Raw genomic sequence first — 20,047 nt, 5'->3', positions numbered from 1 at the left:
GTTTCCCAGACACAGATTAAACCTATTCCTGGATGTAAGAGTATTCTTTTTGTACAAGCATTAGGTCAGCCAGCTAAACTCTTAAGTGTCCTCTCGGTTAATGTTCAGTGTGGCCACTGGCCAGTAGTCTCATCTGCACAGTGCAATGGGTGGAGCGTATCCATGGGTTACCGGACGGGACAAGGGTGCAGGAGCAAGCAGAGTAACCCTCTAGACCTTTTTTAAAGGAAAGACAAGCCAACTGCTGGTCTACATTTACTTAATGAAGAACAAAAACACCTCTGTCCAGGTGAGAGGTTACTACTACTTCATTTTTGCAATAGTTTCACTCATGCCGTTATGAGTTGTGACAACCAGCTTGAAGCTATTACCTGTATGTTGTCGCGAACATGTCAGCCATTTCATGTGGCTTGTAAACATTGTTCCTGTTACTGTTCAAACAATGAGGCCATGTACAAATACTATCTGTTACTGTGCTAATAATTCTTGTTGGCACTTTCAGTGCTCCATTGTGAGCTAATGGTTTGTGGGTAGGTATGAGTGTGAATGAAAGCCCTGTTTTACAATGTATTTGTATAATTGAGTCACTGGCAGTATTATGGCGGTTTTGACGCAGGTTGGCAACAGTGGCAGATGTCTTTTCCACTAACGTACCCCGTGGACGATATGATACATGGCTGGCATCGACTCCCCCAACCTGGGACGGTTGACCTTCGGGCCTTCCTGGACTCTGAGCAGCGGAGGAGAGATCTGGATGTCAGTCTGGCTCAGGTCCAAAATGCCCTGCAGGAACAGAGGGTCAGAATGCTCCAGAGAATGGGCCCAGGGAGCCGACATAAACTACCCCAGGTAATAGACAGCTGCTACTGCCACCTGTGCTGTAGTTAATGTAGCCTCTGTCCCTCAAGATGACTGATGCCACTTTTCCTTAGTTTTTTTTTTCTCCAAGGGGATTCTAAAGGAAGGGAATTTAGGCTAATGACATCTAAGTAAAGACCTAGCTGAGTGGCTTTCCTTTCTCACAAGGTCACTGTGCTAACCTGTGCCATGGTTTGACCCATATTTGTTAATTGCCTCCCCCACAGATACTTGTTTTGAATCTTGGGCAGATCAATCGACCAGTAAACCTCCATCCTAGTCTGTTATCAGAGAACATCTACATCCCACCATATGGTGACCTTTACACAAGGTAATTAATAACTATGGTGCTTGTTGGTCAATGCAGTGGATAATGTTTTGGTTTTCTCTTTTTGTGTTTTGCTCAAGACTTTTCTGTCTCATGTCCTCAGAGTGGGCAGGCTAGAGATTGACTCAGAGATCATTAGCGCCCAACTGGACCAGGTTCTCTGTTCTAGGGGAAGGTGTCTCTACAGGAATGGACCCTCACCCCAACAGGACAGCTTGACTCCTGTAAGCCCTTGATAATCATAGAAAACTAGTCCCCCAGTGGCAAAATGAAAGTTGCCCAGTATGAAAGACATATGTCCACTGAAATTAGTTGTTTTTCAATCTGACAGACAGAGGTCAAACTGATAATCAGGAGAAATGATTCTGTACCATTCACCCACAGTGTCAGAGGGAGGACCATAGTATGACCTCTCAGCTTATTGCTCAAGCAGTGGACAAAGGACAACTTCTGAAAGTAAAGCACTCTGTATTTAATCCTTTTAACTAATAACATGACAAAACTGACACGCATTGTAAACGCCTTGAGTTGAGGAAAAAAGTTCTGGAAGGCTGACTCGGCTGTGCTTGGCCATCACCCAAGAAACTGGTGTTTTCAGGAGCGAGACAACCTTGAGCGTCTGCTGGAGGAATCCAGGGCCCAGCAGCAGCTGATGGAGCAGAAGAGGGAGGCCCAGATAGCAGCCCTTCACTCCCAGCTGTACCAGGCACGCTCCAGCCTCCAGGAGACCCACAGAGAGACACTGGCCACACAGGCAGAGCTACATGGCAGCAAGCAGGTAGAGTCATGGAAGACCAGACCAACTAAACTGGTACAGGGATTTAGACCCAAAATGGATGCAGGCTGTTCCTTCGTACATGTATCTCAGTAGTATTTAACCCAGGCATTATCTGATAACACATGACTAATTGAAAACTGAAGGGTTTTGTGAACCAGTAGATAATAGTCCCTGTTTTTCCAATCATATAGTAACAGTTTCCTCTATCATAAGAATGCCACAATAAGGCTATTCAATATTTTCCATAACACCACTCGGTTGGCTGATGCTCTGCAGATAAATGAGTCCCTGCTACAGGAGGTGGCGTCTCTCAGACGGAGGCCCGGGGCTGCGGAGGAGCGGGCCTCCCTGATGGAGAGTGACGGACGCCTGCTCAGGGCTCGCATAGCAGCACTGGAGACTGAGCGGGAGGAGCTGCTTCAACAAGGAGACCTCGCCACAGGGAGACGACGCTCCTCAGCCTTTGGGTAAGGAACCCCCCAGCATCACTTGTAGCTCTGAAAGGATCAGATGGATATAAAAGATATGGTTCCACTTTTCTCTGTGATAGCCTAGGTGGAATTTTCTCCATACTGCTGCCTTGCGCTTATGCAACCCTTATGGTCTTCATACGGGTAAAAGGGGTAGGGGTGGATTTGGGATTGAATTAGTATCTCGACTTTTATCTTGAGCTCAAGGGTAAGTTTCCCGTCTCAGCGTTTTCACTCTTGGCAACGTCAGAGTGCTGAGAGCTCCAGAACAGAGAAACAGTCAGCCTTATAACAGACTAACAAGAAGCAAATTTTTGCTAAACACATCTGTTTGTGTTTTAGGAGCGCTTGGGAAACGGATGTGGAAGATTCCGAAAAGTCGGAGGGGTTGAGGGAGGAGAGTACCGCATATGAGATGGGGGAAGTGGAGGAGGAGGAGAGGGTACAAGGGAAGGATTTGTCTGTGGACTTAAGACTTAAGATCCATGAGGTGCCGCTCTCTAAGCCTGGCCTACAGATAAAGGAAGAGAACCAGGTAACTGCCTATTTGAGTCCTTTCCTACAGAACCATATCACATGGAGAAAACCTAACATATGGTAGTGATGTTCTTTCAAACACAGCTCTCTTCCAAATCCCACTTCAACAGTTCCCAAACTTTTCTTTTTCCCAAAATACTCCGTTGAATTCATTAGAACATAAAAATGCTATATAATTGAATTTTTTACCTTGGAAATTATTAAGCAATGGCTTTTATTACACTCCCAGCACATTGGCTTATTAAAGTACTTTATGTTAAAATATCACTTTATTGAAGTTGAAAAAGTACAAATTTCCCCTTCATGCAATCCGAGAACCTTTTTTAAGCTAGGATGCTAATCATTTTTTACAGTTTACTGTGCTACATGTGTCCCTATCCAGTATCACGCTAACACATGCTGTATAGACAAGCTATAGACATACCTATGAGTTTTATATAGACCGTGGATTCCTGAGGAGTCACTGTCTTAGAATACTACAGATAAAAGATAATGCTGGACAGTCTCTGCTTCTGGTCTGTGAGGGGAGACAGGGGAGTCTGGAGAGCCTCTTCTCTAGCAGCTGTGCTCAAATCTGACAATGTATACACTGTAACAACCTTACGCAACAGCAAACTTGTTACAGCCACAAAGCCCATGAACAACTTCCATTTGTTCATGTAACACTCATTGTTGTCGTCTGAGGACTCTGACATGTTCTTGTTTTATTGTTGAAGCTGGCGAGGAGTTATGACTTCTGGCTTACACTAATCCCTATCCCAGACTATTTTCTCTGACCCTGAGCTTGTGGCCCACGGTGCACTGCCTTTTACTGCCCAGGTCCCTGCGGACGCATAAACATGGTTTCATGGGATATGCAGACTGGGAAGACATTGTTGGAATACTGCAGGTCTAGACACTTTCTCTCACCGAAATGACAATGTCATTGTGAAAGGACCAATCAAGAAAACAGGGTGATGACAATATCTTTATGAAGCAGGATAATGTCCTTATGAAGGGGGCAATAGACAGCAGGGTTATAATGATGTCATTATGAAGGGACCAATCAGAGAGCATGGTTTTGACAATGTCATTATAAAGGACCAGTTGGAGAGAAGGATTACAATAGCAAACTAAGTTTAGACAAAGAGGTAATGAAAGTCATTTTTCCTTTGTTCTTTTCACTTCCAAGTACACAATGCTTACTCAGGAATAGGTGTTGCATAATGTTATTACATTCATACCGAGCAATACCAGCACTTCAAATGCTTATTCTTGGAGCGTACTGGACTCATTTCCCCCTCCAGTTTGGCTGTGCGTGCCCTCATTTTATTGGTTGCAACTGAGCGGTATGTTCCCAAAACCCATGTACTTCTGCCCGAGTCTGGCTGATGCCACCTTGCGTGACTCCACACTGGCACAGACCCCACAGACAATCCTTCTTGATTGAGGGGAGCTGGAAACTTCCTGCTCACTTACAGACTCTCACTCTCTCTCTTTCTCTCTCTCTCTGTTACACTCTCACTCAAATTATGAGGAAATGGGATAATGACCCTGTCATGAGGTTTTCCGTTGCCGTCATCAGAGTCCCAGATTTCCCTGTGTTCTGTGTCTGCTTGTTCTTGTTGCGTTTTACAGGCCCCGTGTCTGCTGAATTCAACGAAGATACAAACTGCAGACTTTAGCAAGTCCTCACATAGTCAAACTGGCTATGTCTCATGTTAACATTGGCCCACAATCGACTTCCGATTAGTACACTTCAGATAAGTGCAAACTCCGTTTTAGTGCGTTAAAGTTGCGTTCATCGGGAGTTGACTGTAATCCAAAATAACTACAGTTCATACTATACCATGTTAATGCAACTCAATCATTCCACGTACAGAACCTGCAGGAGCCCCAGTACCAATCCTCATTTTGATAACCCAAGAGTTACACCAGCAGGTGAGATTGATAAGTCAAACCCATTCTGCAGCAATGAGTAGTGCTAAAGAAGTAGTTAGTGGGCACTGAAGCACATAACAAAAGTTTACTCGTGGCGATTGATGAGAGACCTTTCTGTTCCACACAGAATGGAATGCAGAGAGCACATTTCATCTGCTACTGAATAATAATGTACTTCCTCCAGTTTCGCTTGCAGAGAACATCCTGGCAGTGAGGGAGCCACAGATGTTATACTTGGTGGCCTTAGGACCAGTGTTTGTCGTGAAGCTTTACTTTATTACCTTCCCTTACTCGTCTGCGAGTCTTATTCTTCTGCTGTCAATGTGTCCACTGGTCATCACAGGACGGAGAGAAGGGGCTGGGATTGGTCGATCGCTGGAATCCATGGCAGCACGAGCCAATAGAAGCCAATCAAGTGAGTTCATGGCATCGTCATAATCCAATTCTTGGCATCACCTCACACCAAGTTGCCCTTATATCATGTAGTTACTTGGAAAGGTATTGACACAAAACTGACTTAATTCCGTCAGTGAATACAATTGCATGTTATTACTGGTAACTGTGCACTTTGATGTAGTGAGACCCTATTTTCATTGTGTAACAGCTGAACGAGGGGTTAGGAGTAGATTAACTTGTTCCTTTCTGCAGATGACGGCGCTGGTCATAGAGCTGCAGCAGCTGAGAACGGCCTGTGAAGAGACATCATCAACACTACCGGTCTCCCCCAAGGACCAGAGGGCCAGAGAGTGGATGTGAAAGAGCTGCTCTGCTCGAGGTAGGACTGCCAACCCAACACTCCTGGTTTGGCTCAGTCTCTAAGAGGTGTATTCTCTCAACAAGCGGTTAAGCTATTTTTCTAATAACTCAATTGAATCAATTATGTATTGAATTAATTAAAAGAATGGACAGATTTCTGTGTGGTAATACCATTGTTTATGCTTCTACAGTTGGCATGGCCAATATGCTACTATACCAGTGGTTCCAGTTATATTGACAAGACCCATTATTTTTGTTTGAAAGTCTTTTTTTTTTCTTTTCTTCTCTGTATAGGACTGTGTGGGGGAGATGGATTGGGAGGGGCTGGCTTTCCTGGAGAGAGACTGTGGAGTTCTTCGGGTGGTACCTCCAGGATCATTGGCAAGAAGTAACCCACCACATTCACACTGATCCTTGACTATGTAGGCCCACATTTCCATATTCTCCACAATCATGTACGCTTTCTTTTACAAAAACACGTCTGTTTGCGTATGCAATAAATTATGTCTGAATCAAAACGGCAGGAAGCGATCCGCTGAGGCCCTGCGTATTAAATTGTGGTCTCAAGTACGTCCTCAAGAACTCCTTTCATGTTTACCTGACATCAATCACCCGCATTGTGAACTGTGTACAACATTTAGTTTGTCAGTTTAAAATAAATATTGGACTGACTCTAATACAACTCCACTATCCCTAGGCCTTTATGGGTATACCAGTTGGACAGACAAATACCCCTCAAGGATCTCACCCCCTCCTATCCTTTACTTGTGTTATGCCTGTACACAAGCTTAGTTGGAAAAAGGCAGGTATTTTTCAGGCTCCATTGTATAGGCTAACCTGTCAAAACATATTCCAAAGATTACACAATTTACAGTTGGCCTGCATGCACATTTTGTCTAAACAGCGAACAAATATTTACTGTGGCTGGGTGTGTGGAGGAATTAGTCACTTCCTTGAATGGGTCTTGCTCAATGTTAGACCTAATGGTCATTGCATACTGTGTGGTTTGCTCTTGTGATTGGTTTGATACCCCTCCCTCACAGTACAGGAGGTGATTTCCTGCATACTTTCATCATCTGAGTCTGACTTGCCTGTACATCACAGCTAGCAAATGTAAATTATGGTGGTGTGCCCTTTTGTGGACAAGTTATTCATTTTTTTATTAATCAATGTGACTTCTTAATCAATACAGTTAAATTACTTCTTTATTTCACATAAAATAAGAATAGAGTAGATATTATCAATCAAGGACATTGTCCTTGCTCATGGGTACAAAATATGTAAAATAAATGATCAGCGTAGGTGTTGACTGCTGTGATTGTTCACACTGGGGTCAAAATCCCCTTCAACTGCTAAGATCAAACGACTTGACCCACACGTGCCAGTTCATCCCCACCACCATCTCAAAGGGGACATTTTTTTTCTTCCCCCAGATCCTTGGCTATCTCACTCTGGGGTGCCAGCAGCCTGAATGGCAAGAGGACCATTACTATTTAGAACCAGGGGTTGTGTTGAGCGGCGCAACTTTACAAAATGGAGGAAGACTAGTGACATCAAACTTTTAAATTGAATGACCTGCTGTTCAAGTTAAAAGGTCATGCCACCTGGAGGTATAAAGAGGCGTTTGTGACAATACTGACCTGCACATTTGGTCTATTCCTCTTGGTATGTCCCTCGTAGGAGAGTGACGCTTGCTCACTCCCCCCTTCCCCCCTAAATTCACCTTGACGATGTCACCTGACTTGGCAGTTACGATGCCAAACTCTTTCCCCTTTCGCTGGAACATACTGGGAGAGAAAATAAGCAGTGAATCCACACTTGAGTAGAACCGTGTAACATAGGTTAGTACATAATGGAGCAGGCATAAACGGTTCATTCTGGTCATTTAAAAAAAATTGACTAGTCTTAGTCGTTTTGACTAAAATATTAAGTCTGTCACATTTTTGTCATGAATAATGATTTAGTCTATTGTCAAAATGACAAAAACAGTCTGCTATTTTAGTCAAATAAATGCCCTTTAATTTTAGTCAGATCACATTTGTTTTGCCTCACTAACCTACAGTAAGCATGTGCAGAAACATACATAGCCTTGTCCTATCAACATTTTTCTACATAACGTCCTGTCACATGATTCTCTTCCCAACAACCAAATTAAGATTAAAACAAAATCACCCCTTGACAGGGCTGCAAACTAACATGTCCCCTGGTGGCAATGGTCCTGCTAACGTTTTCAGTTGATGGCATCAGCCCATGATTTGGTTGCAGCAATTATTTTCCTGCGACGTCATGTAAAGTTTTTTTTTAGGACCTTAGAAAGTAATACACAGTGCTTTAGACTGTGTAATAGACTACGGACATGGTAGGCTATTCAATAATTAAGTGGTTTCATCTAACGTGTCCAAGCAGGAATGCATGATTCAAGATATTTTGATGTGCAACCTAATATAGTGATTGTCAACCCAAAATTCATGACAATCAGGCTATTGTATATTTTACTATTAAAATAGGGCTCCAGGATTTTCTGAATTTTGTTGCTCAATACAGATGAATTTGCCTACATTTTTATCATAGGCAAATTTATCTTGGGTCTAAATCACCACATGAGAAAGTGAAAGCAATCTAGCTAATGCGTTTTGAGTTGACACTAAATATACTGAACAAAAATATAAAACGCAACATGTAAAGTGTTGGTCCCATGTTTCATGAGCTGAAATAAAATATCCCAAAAATGTTCCATTTGCACAAAAAGCTCATTTCTCTCAAATTTTGGGCATAAATTTGTTTACGTCCCTGTTAATGAGCATTTATCCTTTGCCAAGATAATCCATCCACCTGACAGGTGTGGCATATCAAGAAGCTGATTAAACAGCATGATCATTACACAGGTGTACCTTGTGCTGGTGACAAAAGGCCACTAGAATGAGCAGTTTTGTCACAACACAATGCCACAGATGTCTCAAGTTTTGAAGGCGTGTACAATTGGCATACTGCAGGAATGTGCACCAGAGCTGTTGCCAGGTAATTTAATGTTAATTGCTCTACCATAATCCTCCACCAACGTCGTTTTTAGGGAATTTGGTCAGTACGTCACAACCCCCAGACCACGTATAACCACACCAGCCAGGCCCTCCACATCCGCCTTCTTCACCTGCAGGATTGTCTGAGACCAGCCACTTGAACAGCTGATGAAACTCAGGAGTATTTCTGTCTGTAATAAAGCTCTTTAGGGCCTAATTAATTTCACTTGACTGATTTCCTTATATGAACTGTAACTCAGTAAAATCTTTTTGTTATATATTGTGTTTATTTTTGTTCAGTATATAATACCCACTGCTAGTATGCATTAATCTAACTTGGAGAGCATGGGCAGGGTTACTGTGACTTGGCATACAGTACAGGTGAGTCATGGAGAGGATGTTAGGGTTATCCTAAGCTAGGGACAGGCCCACTGGGCAAAAACTGGTTGAATCAATGTTGTTTCTACGTGATTTAAACCCCCCCAAAATCTGTGATGACATTGAATCAATGTGGGAAACTAATCAAATTTGCAAAAAGTAATCAATGTAAGGGCATTTCTTTTTTTTCACCCAACTTTTAACCGAAATCCAATCACATGCTGATTGTTTTGTTGAATTTACGTTATTTGACAACTCAACCAAATGTAAATCAAAACTAGACTGGTGAACAACACCGGACTAACCACACTTCCCTGAGGAGTATCACTGTCCACTTCAAACCCCTAAATGTGCACTTCTGAGGGGGGAACAATAAAAATGGCTTCAATGATGAAATGGTCTGCAAATAAACGTTTAAGGTGCACGCCGTACCTACTGTGCTGGAGCGTGTGGTCAATCATGGTTTACAACATTAGCTCCACATTTCTAAACCCTCCTACCTACCTCAGTACCTCTGAGCAAATAAAAAAAGAGCCCTACTAACTTCTAAAAGACCACACCCCCAAATCCCTTCCAAACCGTACACTTCAATCTTTCCCTCTCTTCAACATACTTACAATAACAACACGCTCCACCATTTCATCAACCATACACTCCAGATACAAACCATTCACATGCTGCCAACCAGATGTAACAATAAAATGTGAAACAGGAAAATACAGCAAAAATTGAAGTATATTTGTTGTAGTGCCCCTATGTGGCTTTTTCAAGTTACTACTACCAATAATTTGACTGAAATTCTATTTTTACTGTAGTGGAAGTATAACTTATGTCATTATTCATGTGGTATGTTGATTGAAATACAACAAAACATTTACAAACCAATAAGGAGCATCTGGACATTTAATGATAAAGGATTCTACAGGAGCTGGGACTGAAATCGATTTATTCTTTACAAAGATAGTGTTACGATGTAATACAAATCAATATGATTATATAAAGTGTGTGTGCGTAAGTGATGAGTGAGTGAGTGTGGGTGTTCCATAAAAAAAACAAATTCTACAACCAATTCCGATTCTTTCTGGGATTGTTAAAGATACACGTGATAGTATTATCACTTCCTCGGCGGAATCATCAGTAGGCCTTCTCTTCAGCAACTTCCATCTTTCACTATCAAGATGTCTGCATTGGTTTCCCTGGAGGGAGAGAGACGGTCAGAATGATTTAAGAAAGCATACTTTGCTGAGTATTTTCAGACTTTTGATCTACTCCAGTGGACTAATTCTGTGTTTTACATATACTTTTTGTCATAGGCAAAAGCCTCTGCCAGATCTCTTTGTACAGACATGCCACCAGAGGTCTCTTCACAGTTCCCAGTTTCAAAATGAATTCATGGCAACGCACAGTATTTTACAGGGCCATGATTACATAGACCTCCTTTCCATCTCCTATTACTTAATAAGCAAACAGCAAAATGACCTTTAAAAAAAGATCAAACAACATTTCATGGAATGTGAGGACACAAACACACACAGAGACACACACTAACCCACACATACTTTTTTCAGTTGTTTGTACTACTATATCATTTTTGTTGTACTATTTGTATATCGTTGTATTTTACATTTGTATGACTGTCCTTGTCTATCAGTGTATCAGTGGGTTGTTACTTGTCCTGTAGCTGCTGCTTCAATTAAACTGATATGTGGTAGACTCACATCCGGTGAACACACAGAGAGCACTCGTTGGGGTAAGTGTTTCCATCATTGCCACACACTGGGGAGTAGTTGAGCGGGCACGCCTGGGTTAGGCTCATATCCCCACAGGAAGGCTGGTAAAATAATGAAATAACATTTCAAGATATCTTTTGACTCCAACCCTGGTTGGTGTTTTATATTCACACATTCAAATTCACATGAATTAATTTGTAGTTGCCAAATTTGTATTGGGAACTGTAATGATATTTGAATGGCAGCCTCTCACCCTCCTGTAGAGTCTTGATCGGTCCTCTGCGTCTACTAATGGTGACACATAAGTAGAATTTAGCATATTATTCTTTATTCCTTATCTTAATCACTTAATATTCTCATATAGGGCTTAACTACTAATGAACAGTACAATAGACAGTATGACCTTTGTCATTTTTTGATGAACTACAGTTCCTATATTGAAAGGAATTATGAAATATGTACAAAATAGTCCGAAGTTATTCATGTACTTACCTGCAGAAAAGAAGACAGCCAGACAGACTAGCAAAATTGTTTTCCCAACCATGTTGATGTGGTCTGGCCAAAAGAGATCAAATTCAACTGATAAAACAGTTGGTATAGGTCCAATTACCGAATGCAGCTCCAAAAGTACAATATAATCTCTATTATATCTCCTTTGCTTCTGTATTATCTGCGATGTGCCTTGCTCAAGGTCCGCTGTTGGTTTGGAACCTGGGGGATGCTGTTGCGTTGTCATATAGTGGAGGCGCGTCTGTTTGTCTGTGAAATAATGTGACCCTGTGTTGTGTAAAGCTGATGTTTTGACGCCCCTGCACCTGACCAGCCCGCCGGCAACAGTTACAACAGAGCCACCCTATTGTCCAGGTCTTTATTAAGGGATGAACATTCCTACTGCCTAAATATTGCTGAGCGCACTATAAAAACAGGGAGGGTGGCAGGTGTGCGGGACACTGGTGTTGTTGATTGATGAAATGCATACATATTGACCAAGCGTTGACTATGGTACATGTTTTTAAGCTCTGAATTAAAGACTGCACATTATGTTCACTGAATTTGTAATATTTTGGGCCACACAACAATATGGTCTGGTCTTGTTTTCACCTGTATGGTAGGCTAATTTAGTTTCACTAGGCCCAGAGTTGGCCGACTTACACTGGGTGTACAAAACATAAAGAACACTTGCTCTTTTCATGACACAGACTGACCAGGTGAATCCAGGTGAAAGTTATGATCCCTTATTGATGTCACTTGTTAAATCCACTTCAATCAGTGTAGATGAATGGGAGGAGACAGGTTAAAGAAGGATTTATAAGCCTCGAGACAATTGAGCAAGAGAAAAGATTTAAGTGCCTTTGAACAGGGTATGGTGGTAGGTGCCAGGTGCACCGGTTTGTGTGAAGAACTGCCACGCTGCTGGGGTTTTCACATTCAACAGATTCCCATGTGTATCAAGAATGGACATCCAGCCAACTTGAACCAACTGTGGGAAGCATTGGAGTCAACATGGGACAGCATCCCTGTGGAACGCTTTTGACACCTGGTAGAGTCTATGCCCAGACAAATTGAGGCTGTTCTCAGGGCAAAGGGGGGGCTGAAACTCTATTAGGAATGTGTTCTTAATGTTTTGTACACTCAGTGTATATTGTCTGTGTGCTAATGCATATATGAGGCCCTCATTCCCAGAATTCTTTGAACTAGAGTAAACAAGATGATAATTCAGGGCTCATTTGTATTTTTTAAAATTTTGAATGAACACAACTTCTATGCGTAATCAATCAAATATTATTTGTATTGTGCTTTTGTCACAGAAGGCTTAATAAAATATGGAGCAAATCCTGATATTAATGACAGAGAGGAAGAAAGCTTGAGGAATTTACTATACTCTAGTGGATGGGGCATCTTCATCTGAATTGGTTTAATTTAGAGTAGAAATTATATTACTTTATTTATTATTACTCATAATACTTGAACTCACCAAAGTGTGGATATAAATGTCATGTCATGAAATTCAGATCAAAGGCTTCGGGTTTTTTCATGGATCACTAAACTTTTAACTCCTCTCGTCTTCCGTAGTCTACAACTGCAGAACTAAAAAAAAAAGTTTACTGAACTCCCGTGGTGCTTTTGGATACATTGTAACTAACACTAGTGTTATTTCAAACCAGGGGCGAAAATCTGATATCAACTTTGGAGGGGACAATTACATTAAATTTTCTCAAGAGCAATTCCTGAGGGGGACACCAAAAGTAGTGCTGTAACACATAGCCTACATTGTAATATGGTAAATGTATATTGAGGAACCAAAGAAATAAGGTGTTTGCCGTACTCCTAACTACCGGTACCCAAAACTACACAACTACTCAAAACAGCAATACCATTGCCTTTAACAAATCTTAGTTCAGTCACCAGTTTAAGTTGAGAGTGGGGGTATCCATGGCATTTTCCAATTATGTTCCTATTTTACAAGTCAAAAAAATTGAGAACCTTTCATAATGTTGCCAAACAAAGACTCAACAAATTTACCTGAGACTCCGTCTCTGCCAGTCTGTCCCTGCATATCTGTCCCCAACTCTGCTGTCTTTGTGCCATCTGTTGCCTGCTCTGCCTAATGACATCATTGTGAAACATTTCCATTAGAATTTCATTTCTTTCTTATGAACATTTTATCAACTAGTCTTTGAGATATTAGGCTACTAGGGTTCTTACTTTGCGTTTTGGTGTACTGAAAAATACTCTGATGTCCGTCTTTTATTTTTCTGCCATTTTTCTACCTGGCTGGCTGGCTACACACACACACACACACAGTGTGTAGGTTATTTACAGTAGGAGATGGGCTTCTATCATCTTATCTTTTATCATTCTATTTGGGCTTCGATCTAAAAGGTAGCTAGCAAATGTGAAACGGATTAAAATGACAAGAGTTGACAGCTGTATGAGTTCACCATTTACACAACATATGCTGCAACCTTTTGTAATTTTAATAGTTTGTTTCATATTGGCTGGCTTCCAACAATAGCTGAATTTGCAAAGCAAGCGAGCACTAATTCCGTTTCAGTGGTGTTTGCTATAATCTTTGCTACCCGGGTTAAATAAAATAAATAAATAAAAGTTCCCTTGCGACAATTTAGCTTTTGCAACGAGACCATTAAATATATTTAAGACAATGGTAGAAGAAGAGTGTAGTTCTGTTCAGTTTGGACTTCAGTTTATCGCTAACCTTATCACAGGGACTTTGAAGCACTAACTTACATCATCTGCATGCTGATCTCGGAATAAATTGACGATAGCAAAGATTCCATCTTTGACGAGGCCACATAAATGGAATAGGTACTAGCTAGCTTAATAGTTAATATTTGCGCGCTAGCTCTGCATATTCAGCTAGTGTGTGTGCGCGATTGACTGGATTAACTTTACGTCAGTTACGTTCATTGAGTGCCTTTCAGACAGTAGACATGACCCCTCTGTTACCTTGCCAGTGGATCAAACCATTGTGAGGAAAAGGGTGGGGGGGGTCGCAATCTTTTGAAACATAAAAACGCGCTATTAAGTGTCTATAATCAGCACAATTGCTTTCATTGCGTATTATTAATATTATTTAAATTACATAGTTATGTTTCAGTGATATATTGGGGGGGACAAATCATTTTTTTCCCAGGATGGGGGGGGTCGTGTCCCCCCCCGGGATTTCCGCCCCTGTTTCAAACCCGTTCAAACGAGATGTTTACAGTAAGAAATGCATTTCGCAGATCGTCAAGTCTAATAGAAAATATTTGTCTGAAAAATGGTGACGTGGTAAATTTGGACTATTGATTTGGTCTACGATTATGAGGGCAAATTGATGTATTGTTTGTTCACATCAATATATTGTGGAAGTTCGCTTTTGTAACTTGATAACAATCATCATGTTTGACAAAAGTCAATGTGAGTTCCAGTTTGTACTCAATTACCTCGACTAACCGGTGCCCCCGCACATTAACTCTTTACCGGTATCCCCCCCTGTATATAGTCTCGTTATTATTTTACTGCTGCTCTTTAATTACTTGTTACTTGTATTTCTTATTCTTATTTGTACTGCCTTGTTGGTTTGGGGCTCGTAAGTAAGCATTTCACTGTAAGGTCTACACCTGCTGTATTCGACGCAAGTGACTAATAAAATGTGATAGTCAAGAGAGAGAAGCAAGAACTACCCAGCTAAAAACAAACATACCCACAACTTTAGAGAACGTTCCCTTAAGTGTCTCATTAGGTCATTAACAAACGTTTTCATAGGAATGTTCCAGTAATGTGCAAGGACTATTTCCAGACCACTAACTTAATGTCAAACAGAACTTACCCAGAATGTGGTTATCATGTTCTCCGAAAATTCAATAATAATGTTCGAGAAACATTTCATTGGAACGTGGCAAGAATATTCCACTGTCTAGTTCATCAACAGAAATACTTTTCTCATTTTGTCAGGATCCATAAACTGGTATTGGCTGTGACCATTTTATTCGATAATGCATGGATTTTAATCAGTTTTCCCAAAATACCTTTGCAGAGGTCATTACCATCACACAATAAAACATTCTATTTTAATTTAAAACTGAATGACAAACACATACAACCCTCAGAAAACTGGACACGAATGTTCTTGCAACATCTCATGAAATGTGTCTAGAACATTAATATTGATATTCTGAGAACATGTTAACCACGTTCTGGGTAAGTTCTGTTTTACATTAAGGGAATGCCAAAACATGCTAAATAGGTTCTCAGGAGGTTTTTGCTAACATACATATAATGTTTCCATAACTAATGGAAAACTCGACACTCAAACATCATGGGAACATTATGGGTAACATTACAAAAACGTTCTCTCTCTAGAGTTGTTAGCTGGGTATATGGCCTCTATAATGGCATATGATAATGTGTGCATTTATTTCTGTTTGTCTTTCCAATATCAGAGCTCCGTTTTAGAATTCATAGGTAAGGTAAACGTTAATGGTCTATTAAACTTCATGAATTCATTCCATGGGAAAATCTCAAGCAATGTTTATTTACTATGGATCTATAGCATAGGCCTACTGTGTATTCATTTTTATATGTCTAACTTTGCATAATAAGTTAATTTTGTCTTAGATTTTTTAAGCAACAGAGTAGGCTATGGGTATGCAATGTAGTTTATGGACACGGCAGACATTTTAAACTGGCTTGCAAGGGTGAAGTTAAACTCCACCGTACAATAATAGCCTTTGGTCCAAACTGAATTAAAGGTTAGATGGCAAACTGATTCCAAAAGGCAAGAACAGTTTTTTGCTCGTAGGAGTAGGCCATTAGTAACAGATTAACTTAACATGTGTGAACAGTTATCAAATAAATATGTGGAAGATAACATAGCACGTTGGACTAAAACCACATTGTTGAAACCATGTCGCTTTCTAGTGAGCTGAATGAAGTATCCAGGGTCCCTCAAGCAAAAAAAAACATGGAAGGAAGAGAAGTTAAAGTACATATAATATGGTATTAGAATTTCATGTCAGTAATATACAGTGCATTAAAACCCACAGTGGCTGCAGGGTGTCAGCAGTGACTGTATTTCTGTCCTGTCAGCCTCGAGCCTGTATGTCCACTGGGCCCCAGCAGCAACATGGGACCTTCTATGAGTTCCGTACCTACAGTATCCAGCCAGAGAAGAACGTTGCCTTCCTCAGGCTGACCAATGAGAAGATCCACCTGCGTACTGTTCCCTCAGAGCTACTGGAGCGTGGAGTACGGTGGCTTGAACCAGGTTTTTCCACATCTGGAAGTATGGTGAGGAGGCAAAGAGCAAGCTAGGCAGAGAGCATGGAATGGTAGGCCTATTCCCTGTGGAATTCAGTCAACTCAGGAAATGCATTGAAATTCTATAAAGGAATATAAATTCAACTTCAATAAGCAATCACTCAAGTTTGAATTTCCATATCCTAAATTCACTGTAATGGAACCTACCCCAACTCAAGCCCAGAGAACTCCAATGTAAAATAAGCCATTGTATCTTCTGTATATAGTGCATTCGGAAAGTATTCAGACCCTTTGACTTTTTCCACATTTTGTTACGTTACAGCCTTATTCGAAAATTGATTAAATTGTTGGTTTTCGTCATCAATCTACACACAATAACCCATAATGACAAACCATAAACAGTTTAAGAAATGATTGCACATTTATTAAAAGTAAAAAACTTAAATATCACATTTACATAAGTTATCAGACTCTTTACTCAGTACTTTGTTGAAGCATCTTTGGCAGCGATTATATCCTTGAGTCTTCTTGGGTATGACACTACAAGATTGACACCTGTATTTGGGGAGTTTCTCCTGTTCTTCTCTGCAGATCCTCTCAACCTCTGTCAGGTTGGATGGGGAGCGTCGCTGCACAGCTACAGTTGAAGTCGAAAGTTTACGTAGACTTAGGTTGGAGTCATTAAAACTCGTTTTTCAACCACTCCACAAATTTCTTGTTAACAAACTATAGTTTTGGCAAGTTAGGACATCTACATTGTGAATGACAAGTAATTTTTCCAACAATTTTTTACAGACAGATTATTTCAGTATGTCAGAAGTTTACATACACTAAGTTGACTGTGCCTTTAAACAGCTTGGAAAATTCCAGAAAATGATGTCATGGCTTTAGAAGTTTCTGATAGGCTAATTGACATCATTTGAGTCAATTGGAGGTGTACCTGAGGATGTATTTCAAGGCCTACCTTCAAACTCAGTGCCTCTTGCTTGACATCATGGGAAAATCAAAAGAAATCAGCCAAGACCTAAAAAAAATTGTACCACAAGTCTGGTTCATCCTTGGGAGCAATTTCCAAATGCCTGAAGTTCCACGTTCATCTGTAACAACAATAGTACGCAAGTATAAACACCATGGGACCACGCAGCCGTCATACCGCTCAGGAAGGAGACGCGTTCTGTCTCCTAGAGATGAACGTACTTTGGTGTGAAAAGTGCAAATCAATCCCAGAACAACAGCAAAGGACCTTGTGAAGATGCTGGAGGAAACAGGTACAAAAGTATCTATATCCACAGTAAAACAAGTCCTATATCGACATAACCTGAAAGGCCGCTCAGCAAGGAAGAAGCCACTGCTCTAAACCCAGACAGGAAGACCACGTCAGTGACTCAACCCACTCAAGTGACGCACCCCTCCCATGGACGGCATGGAAGAACACCAGTAGGCCAGTGACTCAGCCTCTGTAAAAGGGTTAGAGGCAGAGAATCCCAGTGGAAAGAGGGGAACCGGCAAGGCAGAGACAGCAAGGGCGGTTCGTTGCTCCAGCCTTTCCGTTCACCTTCACACTCCTGGGCCAGACTATACTTAATCATAGGACCTACTGAAGAGATAAGTCTTCAGTAAAGACTTAAAGGTTGAGACTGAGTCTGCGTCTCTCACATTGGTAGGCAGACCATTCCATAAAAATGGAGCTCTATAGGAGAAAGCCCTACCTCCAGCCGTTTGCTTAGAAATTCTAGGGACAATTAGGAGGCCTCCGTCTTGTGACCGTGAGCGTACGTGTAGGTATGTACGGCAGGACCAAATCGGAAAGATAGGTAGGAGCAAGCCCATGTAATGCTTTGTAGGTTAGCAGTAAAACCTTGAAATCAGCCCTTGCCTTAACAGGAAGCCAGTGTAGGGAGGCTAACACTGGAGTAATATGATCAAATTTTTTGGTTCTAGTCAGGATTCTAGCAGCCGTATTTAGCACTAACTGAAGTTTATTTAGTGCTTTATCCGGGTAGCCGGAAAGTAGAGCATTGCAGTAGTCCAGCCTAGAAGTAACAAAAGCATGGATTAATTTTTCTGCGTCATTTTTGGACAGAAAATTTCTGATTTTTGCAATGTTACGTAGATGGAAAAAAGCTGTCCTTGAAACAGTCTTGATATGTTCTTCAAAAGAGATCAGGGTCCAGAGTAACGCCGAGGTCCTTCACAGTTTTATTTGAGACGACTGTACAACCATCCAGATTAATTAAAAGTGTCTGTAATAATATAAAAATGTGGGTTTTTTAAAAACGTGAGTTGGGGGTCAGTTTGGAATTGTGCATAATTGTGCATGTGTTTCAGGAGTGTATGAGTTGCGGTCCTTCCAGATGCATCCGGGGGGTCCAGTGGTGTGGGGGGAGGCCTTCCAGGCTGCAGTCAGTGCCCACGCTTCCAGGGGGCACGCCCACCTGGTAGGGGTCTTTCACAGCGAGTTTGGATGGCTCAACAAAGGTACAGTGAGGACAGGGACTAGGTCAATGGTGATCAGGATGAAACTATATAATACTACATGGGTAACACTATGAGATTATAATATCAATGCAGTAGTGTGAGGTCAAATGGGATTTCTCCTTATGTGTGCCAGTCAATGCCCTGTGGTGGTACGAGAGTCCGGACCAGCGGGCAGCGGTACGCCACAAAGCCCATGGGGATGCCAGGGTAGTGGCAGCCGGTAAACCCTTCTATTTATTCCCCTTTTAATACAAGTAGAAAATGGAAGTTTGACGGCTCTATTCACTTTTTAGTTTCTATCTGCACTCTTCTAAATGTATCCCCCACCCCCCCACAGTGAGGGAGTGTGTGACCTACCTGGAGTCGCAGACAAACAAACTCATGTTCCCCTGCTCCTACTCTCCCCTCAAGTGATCTCACACTGAAACCCGGGATTGAAGAGAATAACCCTCAACTGGGTATGATATGCTGTCAATCTAATACGTGCCTTACACTGTTTATAGACCTAAGTAGAGGTAATAAAACACTACTGAGATTTCTTATTAAATCAGTGGACCAAGTGGTGATCCAATCATCTAAATGTGATAGACATTGGGACTCAAATCATTTATTACTTGTAATTATGCATTATAGATTGAAGATTATATGATGGACACTCTGGACCAAGTTTAGGATCACGGTTATAACAATGTTTATCCTTCTTAGGGTTGGGCGGTATCCAGGTTTTCATACTGTTTCTGTACCATACCGGGGTATACGGTAATACCGAATGTGCACACAAGGGGTGCTATTTACAATTTAGGCAACAGGGATCTTAATCCGGGGGGGGGGGGGGGTCGCTACTGGGCGGTAGTCATGGTTGCCATGGCTTTCTTGAGCACAGGGACTGTGGTGGTCTGCTTGAAACATGTGGGTATTACAGACTGGGTCAGGGAGAGGTTGAAAATGTCAGTGAAGACAATTGCCTGCTCGTCAGCGCATGCTCTGAGTACGCATCCCGGTAATACATCTGGCCCTGCGGCCTTGTGAATGTT

General features: G+C 41.4%; 1 protein-coding gene, 1 long non-coding RNA gene and 1 pseudogene across 2 annotated transcripts; 2 read left to right on the top strand and 1 right to left on the bottom strand.

Annotated features, from left to right (window-relative positions):
* The first annotated feature begins 132 nt into the window (after nt 1–132).
* On the top strand, nt 133–6,217 carry LOC106611644 (uncharacterized). The gene is made up of 11 exons (XM_014212066.2): nt 133–289; nt 617–849; nt 1,086–1,189; nt 1,290–1,410; nt 1,571–1,642; nt 1,785–1,964; nt 2,241–2,431; nt 2,777–2,969; nt 5,235–5,306; nt 5,540–5,666; nt 5,942–6,217. The coding sequence occupies exons 2-10, from the start codon at nt 634–636 to the stop codon at nt 5,645–5,647; spliced, it is 1,257 nt and encodes a 418-aa protein (XP_014067541.1). The 5' UTR covers nt 133–289; nt 617–633; the 3' UTR covers nt 5,648–5,666; nt 5,942–6,217.
* Nucleotides 6,218–9,621: 3,404 nt separating this feature from the next.
* Nucleotides 9,622–11,550, bottom strand: LOC106611670 (uncharacterized). The gene is made up of 4 exons (XR_001330138.2): nt 11,265–11,550; nt 11,026–11,060; nt 10,761–10,873; nt 9,622–10,238 (listed from the first exon to the last, which is right to left on the bottom strand). It is a non-coding gene; the product is annotated as an uncharacterized lncRNA (long non-coding RNA).
* Nucleotides 11,551–16,376: 4,826 nt separating this feature from the next.
* Nucleotides 16,377–19,427, top strand: LOC106611609 (protein NipSnap homolog 3B-like; annotated as a pseudogene).
* Nucleotides 19,428–20,047: the final 620 nt, after the last annotated feature.

The sequence above is a fragment of the Salmo salar genome, chromosome ssa09 (genome assembly GCF_905237065.1).
Source record: "Salmo salar chromosome ssa09, Ssal_v3.1, whole genome shotgun sequence".
NCBI lineage: Eukaryota > Metazoa > Chordata > Actinopteri > Salmoniformes > Salmonidae > Salmo > Salmo salar.
Note: the sequence above shows the minus strand (reverse complement) of the source record. Positions and strands in the feature narration are given on the sequence as shown.